Raw genomic sequence first — 18,474 nt, 5'->3', positions numbered from 1 at the left:
GTGTAATTTGCACAGCTGAGAACTTATTCATAAAAGAATGGTGTAGAAGAAAAAATTTTGTCTCCAGGATTGCACAAGCTTCTTTAGAAGACATTCTAACTTTTATGTTGATGTACCAATTTAATTTGGTTTGTGATAGTTGGTTTTTTTCATAACAGGATTTTCTGATTTAGCTTCTTGTCTTAGAGTATTCCACCACACTGCATGAAGCTGCATAAAACCATGTGCTTGAGCACTTTATTTTTCATGTTTCTCTCATCATCTTGGCAAAAATGTCTGCTAAGAGCCAAATCTGGATTTGTCACTGCTCTTTAAAATTGTCAGGGACCAAATAAGTTAATGTGTTTTCAAACTAAAAGCTGATTTTGTCAATACAGCTTTGGAGCAGTGTCAGCAAAGTCCATTTTACATACCTATGGTAATGTAAAGGGATGTTAATATTTTATGTATATTTTAAGTTCTTTTTTATGACTGTTCTAATTGAGAATGAGACCCGTTCACTTGGAGTGTATCTCTGCTCTGCACGAGGACTGTTAACATGGCTTCTGAGAGCCACATTCATACTGTGTGCCAGTAATTTTTGTATGAAATGTGTGCAATCTTCAAGTCAAAATTTATTTCTCATGTACTTCTGGAATCATAGAATCAAGGTAGATTCTCTTCCTCCCCTACATCATCTGCAAGGATAGAAATTAAGCATGCCAGGCAATGCACTTGGTGACAGCTTTCCTTTTGCTTTTGATGAGTCTGTGTTGTTAGAACAAATCTCAACAATTTTTGAAGAAAGGAACAGACACTGGATTGCCTTCAACTGTTTTGGCTTTGTTTGGGATAGGGAGAAGGACTGAACTATAGTTGCTATTTGTTACTGGTGTCAACTGTTAGCTTGCCTTTCTTTATGCATTCATAATCTGTGAAATGTAGTGTTATAATTTTTTCAAAGTAATTCTCCATGGATGTTGTTAGTAAAATACCAAATAAATTCATTTGGTGCTTCAAACTAGAAGAGTTGATGCTATGGTTGATGAATATATAAAATACATTTTAATTACTTTTTGTTGTTCTGAGGGCATATAGTTTCTACAACAGAAAACAAAGCAGCAATTTTCTTTGAGTTTAAATCTGAACAAAAATGCTGCATGAAATCTGTCAGGTTTACTGTCCTAGTTATGGCACTTATTGGTAGGGGTCTCAGAATGAAGAAAATCACTTACAGACTTCTTCTAGAAATAAGACCCAGCTCCCACCCTATATATTGGTGTAAAAACCAGACAGCTTGGGTTTCTCAGCATCAAAGAGGAATCTCCGTCACAGACAGGAACAGTGAAAGCTCAAAAGTTTTCCTGGAAACTTTTGCTTTTTTACCCCACATAATGATATTAGAAATGTGGAGAAAGAAACTAGGAGGTCACAGAACTCCTGCTCAGGAACATTTTTAAGGATAGAGAAACATTTTTATTTTAGGTATCTGCAGCAGCACTAAGTTTTATTTAATCTGTAATAGTGTGTAAGAGCATCTGTATTTAATGGAAACCCATTCCTGTCAAAATTTATGGAAAATCTCTGTAATTCTGGTAGAAAAAACAGGCAAGTGTTTGATAGAAAACTATATCACATAGCACATTTAATTTTGAACTCCTGCTGTTCCAATCACAGGACTATAGTTTGTGCAGTTTTGCATTTGTTTGAAGAAGTGTGTAACCTATAATGACTTGTGCATTTTGGCACTTAATTCCTCCCACTAAAGTGCATGGGAGGAATTTTATGTTTAAACCAGAGAGATGTAAAAAATAATACAGTGAAGTGAAACTTTGTACATTTTTCATTTTTAAGTTCAACTGTAGGTGTTGCAAATTTGGGTTTGGTTTTGGAGGCTTCAGTTTCATACCAAGAATGCACATATGTGTATATATGTATATAATTTCTTTAATAATAATAAGGAAAAGATTAGTGGTTGAGGGTTAAGGTTTTGTCTTCTGCACAAGGTTGTTTTGAAATCTGTAGCATAAAAGTAATGGTTGTTTGTCTTCCAAGTAGATAACAGAATCAGACTGGACAAGCTGCAGGTTGAAGACAAACCTAAATGCTTATAAGTGCAATTTGAATCTGGACACCTTAAATGTAATAATTATTAGAATTACTCATTTTATAGCCCCACCAAATCTACAGCTACTTCATTTGAGGCCTTGAAGGTGTCATAGTGACTTAAATTTAGATTTCCTGGAGGCTGAATGAGGACAGGTAGGCACCTGTTATTGCCATGACATAAAAAGAAGCAGAAGCAGTGAATCCCTATGGAAAGCAAGTTTTCCAAATATCTGTAGGAATCCTTTGAGTAGGGGGAAAAACCATTCCTTGCTTAGGTCCATTAAAAAACTCCTCACAGGATCTTGTCTTTCTCCACTGTAGAGCAAAGCAAACCTCCCTAATATAAGAAATCTTAGTTACTTTGCCAAAGCCAGACAACTGTGACAGCCTGGTCTTTGATTACACTTAAGCCCTAGAAAACCCTGAAGGATTAATCCAGAAATGGTATTAGTATGTATCTAATTAAATTATGTTACTAATATCTAAAATCAGGTAAGGCAAGTGATCATTAAGCAAACAAAATTGGAGTTAAGCTAAATGTAATCCTTGCTCAAGTCCTCTGTACAGGTCTGAACTTAATTCCTTTCATAATTCAAAGCAGAGTTTAAACATGTGTTTCAGTTTTTTTCAGTTGTTTTCACTTTTTAACAATCATTTGTTATATGCTTTGCCAGTAGAACAGAGAATTGTTTAAACAATCTAAAAAAATTGCGCTGAAAATGGAAGATAAGTGCAGCCTTATTATGAACGGAACTTTACAGCTGAGGCCAAAATTTGTGATCACTTTGTGAAGCTGCTAGAAATAGTGAACTTATATTCCAGAGTGTGTGTTTATACCATGTTTATCAGAATAATTCAAATAACTGTGTTTTAGGGAGCTGCATCCAACTCTTAATTTTTGCTGCTACAAAAACACAAGGCTGGCAAGGCACACCAAAGTAATGAATTCATTGCCTCAGTCCATGATGCCAGAACTCCTTTCTTCCAGTGAGCTCTGATATTACACAGACAAAATCTTTCTTTGCATGTAGTGCCTCTAGATTTGTTCCATGGTGAATAGTAGAGATTTCATAGCATCACAGAGTCATTTATGTTGTAAAAGATCTCTAAGACCATCAAGTCCTGAGTGAGAAGCAGCATCCAGGAATCTTCACCCTTAAGGGAAAAGAGACTTATGTTCTGTGTTCTCCTACTTGCCATTCCCTCTGTTGCAGTGGTGCTGTAGCTGGCACTGTGAGTTTCACACAAAGACTAAAGAATAGGAGAGGAGCTCAAGGTGACCTGCTTAAATATCTGCTTGCAGGTGGAGGCCCACGAGACTCTCTACCATATTGAATGGCATTTTTGCTGCCTATAATGTTTCTGCTAGTGATGGAAAGTGTGGAAAGTAGCACGTGACCAGATGTTTTAGGCAATTTGATCCTTTCTCAGATGGGGAAGCTGGGCTTATCAGAAATATGGTTTCCCTCTCATGTAACACTGTTTGGGAATGATGAAAAGTGTTTTAAAGTTGTGAGGTACTGTAATTGATGAGAAACATACATTATTTGCACTATTCCTTCTCCTCTGTGTGACAAGAGGGGCCCATTGTACACAATAATTATCCTAGAAACTTCTAATATCAAAGGAGTTGGGAAACCTTATTATGGCTCTTGATATACCATCCAGACTCAGGCAAAGCTCATCACTGATTTTAGATGAACACTTGCCCCCTGAAATTGGTGGTAATTCACAAGTCTGTGTTATACCATTTAAACACCTCTGTGGCTAATTCATTGGATACATATGTGCTGCCAATACCTGTGTGCTGTAATTTAAACCATTACCAAAAGCATAAGCTGCATTAAGAGCTTGATAGATGTATACTTAAGGATAATTATGAATTTACTCTGTTTTAATAATTCTGATTATTGTTTTCCATCAGCAGACTTGATGTGTTAAACTATTTTAGCAGTATTTGTCATTTCTCTGGCAAATCATTGCTGTAAATGAATCACCGGGTCCCATGAAATTCCAATGCATTTTTTTCATTCTGATGGGTTTTTATCCTCCAGTATTCAGCTGTGTGTAAACTGAATGTGAAGCCATTAGAATCATGGGCTCAGTTATAGCTTGACTCACAGCGATGTGGAGAAGAATGAAAATAATCAGCTGTGCATGTTAATTGCAAAACATTAGTAGTGGTATTTCTCCCTTTTTACACAGAATTTTAAAATATTGGAGCAAGTCCTATAGTAGAATAACTTATTATTTTTTTTTATTAACTTTGTCTTATCTTAATTATAATTGCCTTTTTTTTTTTTTTCAGATCAGCGAATGGCTCTGTTTAAACTGCCAGATGCAAAGAACGTTAGGAGGTGACCTAGGGCCAGGTCATGGTCCTGGGCCACAGCCACTTGCACCCAAACAGAAGACACCCATTCAACCTTCAACAGCTAAACCATCCCCTCAGCCACAGCCTGTTCAAAAGAAAGATGTAACTCCAAAACCTGATCCTTCACAGTCAGCAGATTCGAAAAAACCTCCTCCACAAAAAAAGCAAACACCCTTGCCTGGGTCTCCTCCTGTAAAATCAAAACAACCCCGTGCAGAACCCACTGAGATTTCCCAGCAAATAGATGCCACCCCAAAATCTGATCAAGTCAAGCCAACACAGGCTGAAGATAAGCAAAAACAACCCAGTGTACAGAAGCCCACAGCAGACACTGTATCTACCTCTGTAGCACCAGAGCAGAAGCAGGATTTGGCAGGCCCCAGACCACCAACACAACAGAAAGTGGCAGACTCCCCAAAGCCTGAGCTTGCAAAGCCATCGCAGGACACACATCCAGCTGGGGATAAACCAGATTCCAAACCTGTTCCACAAGTGTCCAGACAGAAGTCAGATCCCAAGCTTGCAGCTCAGCCTGGGGCTAGACCAGATGCTAAAGCTCAAAAGCCTGTTGAGCCAACGCAAACAAAAGATGATCCTAAAAAGTTACCAACAAAAGCAGCCCCAAAGCCTGATACAAAGCCAGCTCCCAAGGGCCCACAGGCAGGGGCAGGAGCCAAGCCAGGTCCAGCACAGCCAGCACCTCAGCCCCAGCCACCTCAGAAAACTCCAGAGCAATCAAGGCGCTTCAGCCTTAACCTGGGAGGCATCACTGATACCCCTAAGCCTCAGCCTACAACACCACAAGAAACAGTTACTGGGAAACTCTTTGGATTTGGAGCTTCTTTCTTCAGCCAGGCCTCAAATTTGATTTCCACAGCAGGTCAGACAGGGTCTCAGCCATCGGGCCCCCCTCCGCCTGCTCCTGCAGCGAAGCAGCCCCAGCCTCCACCACAGCCTGCAGCCCCCAAAGAGGCTGCTCAGGCTCAGCCTCCTCCAAAAGCTGTTCCTGTAAAGAAAGAAGCCAAACCTCCTGAAAAATCAGAGCCATCCAAAGTGGATAGTGTTCTAACGAAAGGATCTGATTTAGAAAAGAAACCTGGTTTGGCTAAAGATAGCAAGCCTCAAGCTGCTGAAACTAAGAAACCTGATGGGCTGTCGGAACCAGAGAAAGCTAGCCAACCTGAAATGTCTTGTCCCCTTTGTAAAACTGCACTAAATATTGGTTCTAAGGATCCCCCCAACTTTAACACCTGCACTGAGTGCAAGAAAGTTGTGTGCAATCTCTGTGGATTTAACCCAATGCCGCACATAGCTGAGGTAAGGTGATGGAGTCTATATTTGCCTCGTATTCCTACCCACAGGTTCCCTGTGCTGTGGAGACATAAATAGCTGGTTTTTAGCTGTTGAATTTTTAAGAAATTTTATTGAACCTTTCATCATCTCAAGTCTTTTAAAATTAAGTATTTGTGTTGTATGAAACTTTGTCATTTGTCAGATAGCACTGATGAATTTTTGGCATATTAAGGAGGTCTGTAGAGATGGTTGCTAGGGCTTTGAGACATAAGCAGATGTGGTTATAAACTCCTTTGAAACTGGGGCTGCTATGACACAGCAAACTACTGTATTTTGTCTGTTATAAGCTTTTTCTTATACTTCAGTGTTGTCTCCTAATGTGTGCTTCTTTAACCAGTACCTCTGATCCAAAAAACTCTTGAATGAAGAAGTGTGTTAGTGCTTAATTATTGCCCTTCCCTCCTGTTAATACATGATAAATTAATTCTATTAATCCAATTCTGGCTCTGGAGTCTTTGCATATGCTGATGCATTCATTAGGAAGGTTGAAGTTTGAGTGATATCTGTGTGGTGAAAGATGTAATTTTTTGGCAAGAACAATACAAGGCTTAGAAAGGAACTTCATTCACTAAAAACTGTCACTTTGAAAGTGCTTTTTTTGTGATTGCCTGAGACAGCTAATCATATTTAAAAGAATTACACAACTTATTTTCAACAGTTTCTTCACATTGCATGTTTTTATCTTTCTCCAATTTTTTTTTTACAAAGGGATTAGTAACTTTATACTAGCTTAATGGATAGGTGGAGGTACATCTTATTTGCCCTATAAATCTGGCAAGTTTAATTCAACAGAAGTAGACTAATTAAAAATACTTGTGAATGGTTGAAATGTTTAAGTTAGTCTGTGTAGCACATGAGGACTGGGGCAGTTGGTGTTCTGTCTTTGAAATCTGAAATGACAAATGACTGCCAGGGTTAAAGGATATCACATCTCTGTCTTAAGGTGAGAATAAATGTAGGAAGAAATAGCATATTGCAGGGAAAATATTGCTTATGATGATTGCATATGCCTTTCTTTGTGTATTATTTTCTGAAATATGCTATAATTTGAGAGGTTTTTTTTCCTAATATAATAAGCACATTTTATCCAACACATGAATATGTTGTCTAATGCATTTGGGGTCATTTAGGTCAGAAAGAAATGTCTGAAACTGCAGGAAGAAGATTGATCAGGGATTGAAAATTGGGGTTCAGTTAACTTTTAACATTGTTTATGCACTGAATACCATCAAACACACACACTCCATCATTATCCAGCTCTGGGAATACAGACACACAATTATATGGATTTAATTGTGAAAAATGGTTGCAACTTTCTCTAGGGGCTTTCTGGTATGCATACACAGAGTACCATGGAAACAAGATGTGTCAGTTCTGGTGAAACATTGCTCAAATGACAGCTACTCAAGTCTTGGTGCATGACTTGTCCTCAGTGTTGGCTTAGTTGTGATGGTGTGGGACTGCCTTGTGGTGTGCAGACATGTTACCTTGGTTTCCTCTGGTTAAGATGAAAAGGCTGATACTCCGTTTCTGTTTTTCCATCACTGTTATTTTAGAAGATTCCCTCTGTTTCTGCTCTTTAGAATATCCAGAACTTGAAATATGAATGATTTTCCTTAGTCTGACTTCTTCATGCCTTTCTTTGTTTCTCTTTTGGCTCCTGCTTGCACATTCTTCTTCCTTGTACTACACATTTCCACCTCTGTCTGCATTTTCTGTCTTGCCTTCTTTTTTCCACTTACTTTTACTAGAAAGTGGCAATTTATTTTTCCTTCATAAAAGGGAGTGATTTGCTTGGCTGAGAGCATCCTGACTTTCCCTTTCATAAAGATTGGACAGACAGAGCAGGGAGCTCATAGTTTCATCTCTCAATGTGCTGTGTAAATAATGTATTTATGGCCAGATAGCAGTTCTGTCCCTGGATGCACAGTATATGGTATATACCTTTTACATGACAGAACCATGATGATGAGCAAATAGTTAATGCTCACTTGCATACTCTTTTTGTCCACCAAATTCTTCTAATGTGTTCAGTCCTGTCTTGGAGGTTTTATTTACTTGTCTCTTTCTTTGGGACTTAGGAAGGAGAAATAGAAATGCTTTTAAAATTGATCTTTCTGGTGGTTTTCTACCAAATTCTTTTATTCCTATACTGTTCATTCAGATAAAAAATATAATTCCAGAAGCTATATGCTATCTTGGCCCCAGAAGTGATTTTGGATGAACAAATATACTGCATCTTAAACATAATCTTAGTTTTGCTTTGGGCCTGCAGCTGTATCACAATTATTCTGACAATTGCTTATGTGTTGTCTACATTTTGTTCCCTCAGTAATGGCTGAAAATGAGTGGAGTTTTATTGACTGAGTGATGGCTGAACTCTTGTTGCCAACAAAGCTTGTTATTCGGCTACATGATAAGGATCAGTCCAATGGAACAGGGAAGCCAGTGTTTCATTGTCAAATGCAGAGGAGCATCTAAACCCCATGGGCACTTCTACCTTAAGATCTCTCAGCAGGGAATTTTTTCCAGCCAATGTGCTGCACTGCAGACTGGGCTGAGAGTACTTTTAGGGGAAGAAAGTGCTTTCCTACAGTGGCAGTTGTTTGTTCTTGCCTGTATGTGACAGAAATAACTATGAAAAAATTCTTTAAGCTGCTGCAAACAGTCCTCTAATAAGCCCTCTACTGCAGAAAATATAACTAGACTCTTACCTAGTCAAAATCAGCAATATGCTATTTACTTCAGTGAAATTGTTTTGATTTGTGCAAGCAGAGAATTAGGCCAGAATACATTTTCTTAAAATGAGCTGATTGTTCTTTTTCTCCCTGATTTGTTGCTACAACAGTCAAACAGTTATTTACTTAAATGGTAATTTATCCATGATGCAAACAGCCACAAATGATTAAATAAATGACACTTGATAGATTTCAGAGACCCACAGGACCATGGGAGCTCTAGTGCATTAGCAACTCCTTATTCTGCCATTTGCTCAATGGGGAGGAGAACTGTTTACCAGCTCTGTAATTAGCTTTCCAGCTCAGGTAGTTGGAAGCAGCTCTATTTTTAGTAACAAAGCACAAGATCACAACTGCTGAAGCCAGAAATGAAATGTGTGGCAACGACCATTTTGTGCATTTAAAACCCAGTGAACTGTTCAGAATATTGAGCAGGAGCAGAGATGGTTGTCTATAATGTAATTAAATACGTTGAGGTCAGGAATGTAGAACCTGTGATAAATTAATGCAGTAATAAAATGGAAAAAAAGGAGATGGTTTAAAAGCTAAACTAAGGAAAAATAAGATCATCCAGATTTTTAGATTCTATGTGGGCAGTATGAAGGATAACATCTTAATAGAATCACGTTATGAATAGAAAGAGTTAAAAATGTGAAGTGTGTATATGGGACCGTGCTAATGGATTTAATCTAATAGAACCACCAGGAGAACAGCAGAAGCACTATTTAGGCTACTGAGAGCTATAAAATTACCTGGAAAGGCACTGGGAAGTAAAGAATGCTCCATGTGTGAAATAAATTACTGGGGCTACAGAAAGGAGAGAAAAGTTTGGAATGATGCTGAAGGACAGGGAGAACTGGGGAAGGACAGAAGAGACATCATATCTTTGACATGGTCAGGATTTCTTGTTTGAAAAAGATATAATCTGTTAGAGATATGATCAGAATACATAATATAAAAAATTCTAGAGTGATATTTCTTAATATGTTTATTATGACACATGTATTCTGTATGAAATTTGTCTTTGTGGATATGATGACAGGAATCTGTAAAGCTTGATTGTTTCTGTCCAATCTATATTTTTGTATATCTCTATTTTATAAATAGTTGTATCACTTGCCAAAAGAATTTACATGTTTTTCTGATAACTCATTTTACTACTCCTACTTATTAGATTTAACCAAATAATTTTTCTTGTTCCCACAGACTATGGACAGAAGGAAAAGAAAAAATAGAAATTATTTTTTTCTTTAAAGTAAGCACAGTGCCATGATTAAACTCCATATCATAATCAGGTGAAAACCTTGCTCTTCCAGTATGAACTTCTAGAAGTAGCAGTAAATAGCCTTTTGGAACTAATATGAGCCTCTCTGAAGATGAAGGGTGGTGTCATGTACCTGGACACATCTTGGGTTTTTCTACTTCCTCCCAAAATCCTGCAGAAAGGCAACAGGTATGGGTGGGTGAGCAACCAGTGTAAATAATTCTGCTAGATTCTGTTTTTCCAAAACTTCACTGATATTTTAGATGGACTGAGGGCCTGAGCAAGTGTGCCCTAATACTCAAGCTTCAAAAGCAGGCTTTAAAAGATAATTTTTAAAAACCCCCAAACCTTATCTAAGTGAATCAAACCCTGCTGTTAAATGCCCTAATGTGCTTTGGACTTTTTAAAACAGTGTGCAGCAATATTAAAAAGTAATAATCCATATATTATTCTACTGAAAATCTCTAAAATAGTGCACTGCACCATCTGAGGTGACACCCATTGCCTATCTTTAATTAATTAACAGCTCTGTACTGTCATGTATTTCCTGCTTGAAAAAGCTCAGAGTGCTCTGCAAACTGGCAGGTTGAGCTCCTATAAGGAACTCCTATCTTCTCTTTTATGTTTGGTGACAGGTTGTTTGGGAAACAGATGGTGTCTGGGAAACATAGTGGAGAAGAATTTGCACTAAAGAGACAAAGAGAAAAACAATCACTCCTTTCAGTTGCATAATTTAGCATCTCTGCTTCTTCTGTCTCCCCTTAAAGAACCTTTTAAAATTTTGATTGTAAGAAAGTGAATGTTATTACTGTTTAATAAAGTAACTAAATAATACAGAACATAATAGGCTAACACAGTGTACTCCCTAACATTTATGGAAATTTTATCCATTAAATGATAATTCTTTATAATTAAGAAAATATTAAAACTACTGCTAATTATTACTTTGAAAGATAAAATCTGGCATTGAAAAACAGAGTGCATGTTAGATGATAAAAACCCCACTGTATTTCTTGACTGTCAGAGTGAAATTAATCTCACTCCTAATTAGGTATCTTACTTTTCTTCTTAACTTATTCAATATGCATGACAGACAAAAATATTGAAATGGAAATATTTTTCATAGCGGAATGACTCACCTCTTCCATTTTTCCTGTAAAGCTCATATATTGTGTATATATACAGAATAGAAGGGCTAATATGGAATCATTTTTGATGGATGATTTAGTCAAAATTGAACACAGATAAATATTTTTTTAAAAAATTAATGCCTGAATTCACTTTTTAAATAAGTTTGAAGAGCTTAAGCTTCTTCAACAAAGTTAGATTTTGGTGTTTCACATTTGCAGAGCTATTTAAATGCTTAAATATAGACAGATACTTGTAAGGATGTTAGGAAATCATGTCTTCTCTGATGCCTCAGCTAAACCTGTTCCAAAAACCCTGCTTTGGCCTGATGATTTTACAGGGGCCTGAACTTCTGTCTTATGCACATCTTGAGCTGTTCCTTTTGGGCAGTGCCTTGCTTCTGTTTAAACCCCTTTGAAGTCCAGACATGGAAACCTCTTGTGGGGTCTGATTTTGGTGTGTCTTTGAGAATAGTTCAACCAGAGGCAATCCTGCCTGGCATTAAGCATACCAGCTACAGCTACTTTAATAATTGATTACAAGAATAAAGCCTAATTATGCTCAAGTGTGATGTGGTGGTGGTTTGCCAAGTTTATTTCTTCTTCAATGGTATTATATGCAAAATACAAACCTGCAAATAGGCATGTGACTCCAGGACTCTCATTCTCATCTCAAGCCTGTTGCTGCCATGGTACAGCCAAGCTTCTTGTCTCCCAGTATCCTCCAAGACCCCATGATTCTGCACTGAAGTTTCAACAGAGTAACCCACTGCATCCAAATAAGCTATTCAGTAGACGTCCTGTGATGGTTTTGTTTGAATTCCTCATCACTGTAGAGGGGAACGAAAACCTCCTTTCATTCTCACAACTTTCTCTGAACAGGTGTCTTGCAGTTCAATAGAGCTGCTTGGTCCAGAGCAATTTTTAACACTAATGCAGTTTCATTTTTTGGCAGTCAGGTTTTGATAGTTATTTCTGAATGTGATCTTGGGACAATGTTTGAAAGCAAAGCATCTGAGATCTCTGTGGTTATTTGTCAAGGCATGAGTTACAAGATTGCATTCTTGTTGATTTTCCCTTTCAGTATTTATGACCATAAAATTAGGTTTTGTTTTTTCCCCCTGAAATTAAATTCAAGGAGTGAAGATTGGTCTCATTACTCAAAGTAATAGTGTGACCTTTGGAAGAACTATTACCATGATTAATTGCCTGCTATTTGTTTCCTTTATTCTAATCTCGAAAAGTTTCCAAATTGCTGCTCTGAACAAAGAACTCCATTGAAACCAACAGTGAGATATAGACATAAAGCCATGTAAGGCCAGATGGCTTTTATTAATGTTGGTAATGGCCACTGATGGTGTGAAATCCAAAGGGATGTCTGCAGCAGCACTGCTGCTGGCACACACAGCTCCTGTCTATCTGGCTATTTTTCATCCACTTGGAATTCATTTGCAATGAGGTCTTTACTTATATACATTTATTCTATCTTAGATGCCTTTGCAGCTTTGAAATATAAAATCCTTAAGTGAGTGATTAATGCAGAGCTTTCAGTGCTGATTTTTGTGTGTGGTTTATTTTTCTCCTGTGCAGATAGTTTATAGACTGGTGTATTAGAGACAGTCAAGCTGGAGACACAAATGTAAAACAGATTATCAGGAAAATTACTGACCTGGCCTTGAGCCAGGTGATTTTCTTCTCTGTTACTTCATTAGAAATTTGGTTGGTGTCCCATTATTGAATGAGGAAGAAGTCCTTTGAAAGCTAACCTGGTATCAACTTTTTGTATTTTTTTACTCAACTTTATAATAGTAATTTAAAGAGAATTTACTTCTTGAGATAAAGGTATTTCATGTTTTTCTTTTCCATTAAAGCATAATATATTTTTGTTCATGCTTTATTGAGAAACAAAAATGCTTACTTTAAAGACTTTAAATGTTGCTGTGAGTTTTATTTAATATCAGTATAAAACCCAGTGATCCACTTCCAGATTTTCTTGAGCAAACAGTTGAAATCTGCTGTATGTTAAGTGCCTTAATTTTTTAGGGTTTTGGTGCCCAGGTAAGGCATTATATGCTATCCGATCACATTGACACTGTCATAAATTGTGTGACCCTAAAATATAAAGCACTTAGCTTTTTGTAAGAACCCACACATAGTTTTGGTGTTCTGACAGATTCCCTAATAGAGGGAGGAATTCAAATGCATTTTTTTTAATATTCCAGGAATATGAAAAGCTGATGCTCTTCCAAGGAAAAAGTGCTATCATAGCATTTTGAAAATTATCAGAGGGTTTTATATGTCTAAAACCAGGATTTTTTTCCTGAATATTTGTCATTGTGATTGACTGTAGTAGGACAAATAGATATTGTAGTATTTAATAATATTCTGAGAAGACAATATACTGTCAATTTAAATATTTGCATACATTTTGTGGTCTCATTTCTTGAAGAGCAAAGCTATTTATTTTAAAGAAGTTAAGTTCCAATTCCTGCATATGTTAAAAATTTCATGTCATGTTTCTGCTGACCAAAAGCCAAATGTTGTCACGCCACAACAGCATATTAGTAAAGAAAGGTCAATATTTCACACAAAGAAATTCTATAAAATCTCTTGTTTTTCACTACTGTGGGATGATTTTAAACTTAATGGGATGGCACAAGTGTAATCAAAGTAATTTTGCAACTAATTTTAATGTTTGCAAGATGTGTGGCCAGCCGTAAAATAAAAATTCAGATGTAAAGGAAAAGATGAAATGAGGAAGAGGGAGCATTTACCTGATTTTTGTTTGTATTCTGCACATTATTATTTCTCCTTGAGCTAATGAAAAGATTGAGTAATTTAAAGAGACAGTCATCAATAATTATTTTTATTTTGCTGAAATACATATAGTTCAGTGGACCAGAATGAGAACAAATGTGACTTAAGATTGAATGTTATGTATCTATTAAATTGATTTCTGCAGTATTACTAAGAGTAAGGATGGAGGCTGAGGGAACCTAAGCCATTATGTAGTAGTGGAAAGGCGATTAGATTCATGCCCGTAAGCTGCTGGAGATGCTGTCTAGCAGCATTTGGAACAGGAGGTCACAGACTGATGTTGAGGAGGGGGATTAGCTGCTGCTGAACTGTTCTGGCTGAATTTTACACAAAATACCGTTGAACTGGGGGGAAAGGGGGAAAAATATATATTTTTGCATCGCCAGGAAAAAAAATGGAAGAGCCAGTAGGTTGTATTAGACCAGAAAACTCACTGAGAATAATGATGAGGTGTATTAGTTTTACCTCTGTGTTTGGAGGTTAATGAAATTACTCAAACAGTGAGGTAACTTAGGCTTCTAAGGACAAGACTGAAAGACCATCTGGTGGTCTTCTGTTTTTAGTATTTCTAGGTTGGTAAATTTCTTTGTTGTTGTTGGGCTTTATTTTTGTTTTTCCTTAGCAAACAGCCTTCACATTGGAAACGGTCCAGCTGTCATGTACAGAGATTAGAAAGTGAACATATGAAACCTTGTTCTTACGCATACTATTTTAATGCATGCATTTACTTTTTCAGTTACTTTTTGTAGTTACCTTAATAATTGCGCTAAAGATTGCAGATGTATTTATTATATTTTAATTTTATGGAGGGATTTCTGACCACTATCCTAGCGTCCAAAAGGAGTATACTGTTGCAATTTTTTTTTTGCAATGGCATTCTCATAATTGCTGAAGACATTGACATAACTCTGATCCTCATCATTGGGTCAATACAAATATCTGATTTTTTTTTTGAAGTGCCACTTTATTAATTGATCCTAAATTTTGTATCTTCCCTTTTAGATAAGAAGAAAAAATGTATTTCTTTCTGATTGCTGACAAACTCTTAGCTATTGTCTTCAGGATACTAGTTTGTAACAATAGTTTGGAAAATTTAGAGCAGGATATTAGGTTTTTTACTGTCCAGCTAAGCTGTCAGATATGCTTGTTCCTCACCCTCCCCCAAACCAGAACACCAACTCTTAAATTTCTACATAAATGTAATTTACCCACATCTATTCCATGGCAATTTTCACTGAAACATTGAACTTTGACACAGTACAAGAGAACCAGCCTGGGCACACACCCAAGTTCAGATGTTCTCTTCTTGCTTTTGAATTACAGGAGGAAAAAGATTGGAGTGTTTGAAATGCCTGTTATTTCTTAATTAGTTTTGTTTTGAAATGTGCACTAAATATTTTTTTTTTGCTCAAAGGTCAGTCTGACACTGAAAATTGGCTAAAACAATGAAGTTTAAGCATATTCTGCCTTCTGGCTCTTGTTTTTGGTGTTTCATAGGCGAATTTTCTATTTTTCTTTAAAAGTCAGAAGTGGACATTAAAGTTTCAGCACTATCTCTAAAAGTATTTTGATATTTTGTAAAGTTTAACTATACCTATGGAAAGGGAAAAACTCAGAATAAAACCAAACTCTGCTTAGTTTTTAGTTTTGTTTTTTTTTAAGCACTTTGCATTTTCTACTTAATGTGGCTCAAAGTTGATGTGGTATGACATTTGTAAGACTGAGAAAGTGTAGGCTTTGTACTCATTACAGAACAGGTCAAACAGGACTAAACCTCTTTCATGGGCTTTTCTACATGCACCTTTTTGTGACCCACAATGCACTTCTGTTTTTTCCTGACAGTTGTAGCTAAGAAAACTTCTAATGTGCTGTGCAGTGAATTTTTAAAGTCATGTGCCCAGTATATCTGGGACTCAGTTACACTGTTATGCCAGACCTCTAAAGAGGAAGAGCACTACTGTTTTTCTTCTGTATCACCTCTCAGCAGAAGTATCTCTTGATCAAAACATGATGTTTCATTTGATTTGTCACCCTTTTAAATACTTTAGCTGTGCTGCTTCTTTTCCAGACCTATAAGAATTGTGCTACTGCTCTGTCACCCTTCAAATGACAAGTCTGGTCAATGTATTTTTCATAAGGTGCAATGAATGCATATTTTAGCTAAAGGAACCTATGTTTGAATACATAATGTTTTACAATTAGTTACAGACATAATTAGAGATGACAGTGAAATTCATACTCGTCCCTCCCCTTGCTTTATTCTCTATTGGTATTGGTATCAATATTGGTATGCTATTGGTAACTGGAATCAAGAAAGGTTCAGCTTTCATGTGGTAAATTGGCCTGTTCCAGGTGTCGGTCTAAGGTGTGATGCACTTTCCCTGATGAGTTCCTTAAGCTCTTTTGAGCTTGGTCCTTGTTGTCTTTCCAGGATAAAATGAAGTTATATTTGATGCTGTAAGGATTGGTAGGTCTTTAGTAACTGTAAAAGGCAAGGTGAAACTCTCTCTACCTGCAAATCAGAGTAGACCATCCTGTCCAAATCCCAAAGAAGGGTCAGTTGAAGCAGGTTCTTAGAGCCAGTTAGGATTTGATTGGTTCCCAACTCGGAGACTCCACAACCTTTTTTAGACAATCATTGGCCACCTTCATTTTTTTTCTTTATAAGTATTTTGTTAAATTAGTATTTATTTGAAGGAATTGAATTCAAATGAACCTAAATGCTTAGTGCTTGAATTTACGTCAATTTAATTTTTTTTCCTGTTCATTGGATACCTTTGAGGAGACTGTCCTTATCTTTTTTTCACTCTCCTCTCACCTATTTGCACACATTGAGGCAACCTTCCTCAGCCTTCTATTTAGGCTCTTTTTTTCCCCCATTTCCAGCTCTCTCAGCTTCTCCTTATATGATTGATGCTTCAGACCCTTAATCATCTTCATGACCCTTTACTGGACTTGCTCCAGTATTTCCATGTCTCTGTTTTACTGGGAAGCCAAGAACTAGGCTAACTGTCCCAGCAGTACAGAGTACAGGGGAATAATCACCTCCTAGATTTGCTAGCTATGCTCCTCACTAAGACAGCTCAAGATGTTACAAGTGTTTAACCCTGGCTTTTGCTCAATGCCTCCCCTTATTTTCATTCCATGCTCAAGGGCTCAGAATACATGTGTGGTGTCTTCCAGCATCATGGTAGCAGGGTGAGGTGGACCACTTTCCTGTAAACACAACTTATTCATATTAACAAAAGTTATGGGCTCCAGAGGATGGAATCAATCCATGATCAGTCCCTGCTAAGGAATACTAACTTTAAACTGGCCATTAGTCACTGTACATCAGTGAACTTCATACAGACGGAGGTTCTATAAAGTGCAAATTTTGGATTACTGTGATATATCTACAAAATATGTCCTAGCAGATCTTCTCCATGGCATGTGCATTGACTTCTCCAAGTTATATTAACAGGTTCAACAGCAAAAGGTATAGATACTGTTTTGGTGGAAAGGAGTGGTTAGGACAGAATCCAAAGCAAAATTTCATAGGATGTTCCAAGAGTTGAACCTTATCTGTATGTCAGGAATATTTATATCTGAATCAGTTTAGATAAATGTCACTTTCCACTGTCTCCTTTTCCTAAATCAACTTCCTTTCTATACATGCTGAAAGTGTTGTTATTTGTATTTAAAACTGTCTTCTATTAACTATGGGTCTCCTTTGTCTTGTCATCTTTTACATTAATGGTTTTCATTTTTTAAGTGTCTCTTTTTGCTCCAAGCAGTGGAGGAGAAAAAAATTCAGGGTTAATGGGGTAACTTCAATATTTAGTAGCTGGTTTTCCAGGTGCAGAACTTCTGTTGCTGCATCTTGAATCAGTGGATGCATTTTGTAAAGTGTAAGGCTTTAAAAACACCCTGTAATTTACAGAGCTTTGAAGCATGCTGGAATGAAAATTTGTTCAGTAATGATCTGTTTTTTGAACCTCTATGCATGTAAAAACAGTTAATCCCTATGTTCCAATAGGATTTTATTATTTTTATTAGGTGTTTCATGCTCTCTAAATTTTGTTTGGATGGCTTGTCCATATAGAATTAATAATTCTATACAAGCACATAATCTATATTTCTTGATCTTAACTTGCTTTTCAAAAATAAGTAGTCATTTTTCTTTGAGGCCTGGGGATATGACATCAGAAAAAATGTATTATCACTAGAATGAAATTATACTAGAGCAGATGATATAAATTCATTATTAGTAGCAAACAATTATTGATATATTATAATTATAAGAGGAATCAGGGTGAAATGTTTGGGTCAGTCTTCATCAGCATGCAGGATCTAATTTTCAGAGCATGTCAAGGAAAATCTACTCTAGTTTTGTTTCTGAGTCTGAAGCTATAATGATTGCATGTCTTGGATGGCTTTTTCCCTTCTGTTTGCTTTATTTCAGTTCACATGCTCTGTCCTTATGACTTGGATTAATTCTGTGTGCATTGCAGAGTATTAATATCCCTTTTAATTAGTTTCTTATTGCCTACATAGACAAAAAATGACTTCATAGTCTGTGAGAAATCACTGAACAATGGACTGAAAAGCATTTAGTTCCTTTCAGCATTAAAGTTTGTAATTTAGTTCTTTTCAGTACTAAAGTTTGTATATCTGAGAAATCAAGGTGTCCTTGCAATGGCAATTCAGTTTCCAGGGCACAGGTTCCTCTCT

At 36.8% G+C, this 18,474-nt stretch overlaps 1 protein-coding gene across 7 annotated transcripts in view; it reads left to right on the top strand.

The window, feature by feature from the left end:
- Positions 1-18,474, top strand: part of PCLO (piccolo presynaptic cytomatrix protein) — a 326,044-nt gene that overhangs the window by 14,866 nt on the left and 292,704 nt on the right. For all 7 annotated transcript variants that reach the window (XM_064702961.1, XM_064702964.1, XM_064702962.1 and 4 more), the window contains exon 3: positions 4,397-5,779. In XM_064702961.1, the coding sequence (XP_064559031.1) occupies positions 4,397-5,779 (1,383 nt within the window). The remainder of the gene's footprint in view (positions 1-4,396; positions 5,780-18,474) is intronic.

The sequence above is a fragment of the Zonotrichia leucophrys genome, chromosome 1A, assembly GCF_028769735.1.
Source record: "Zonotrichia leucophrys gambelii isolate GWCS_2022_RI chromosome 1A, RI_Zleu_2.0, whole genome shotgun sequence".
NCBI classification, from domain to species: Eukaryota; Metazoa; Chordata; class Aves; order Passeriformes; family Passerellidae; genus Zonotrichia; species Zonotrichia leucophrys.
This window is presented reverse-complemented; position numbering and strand designations above follow the sequence as displayed.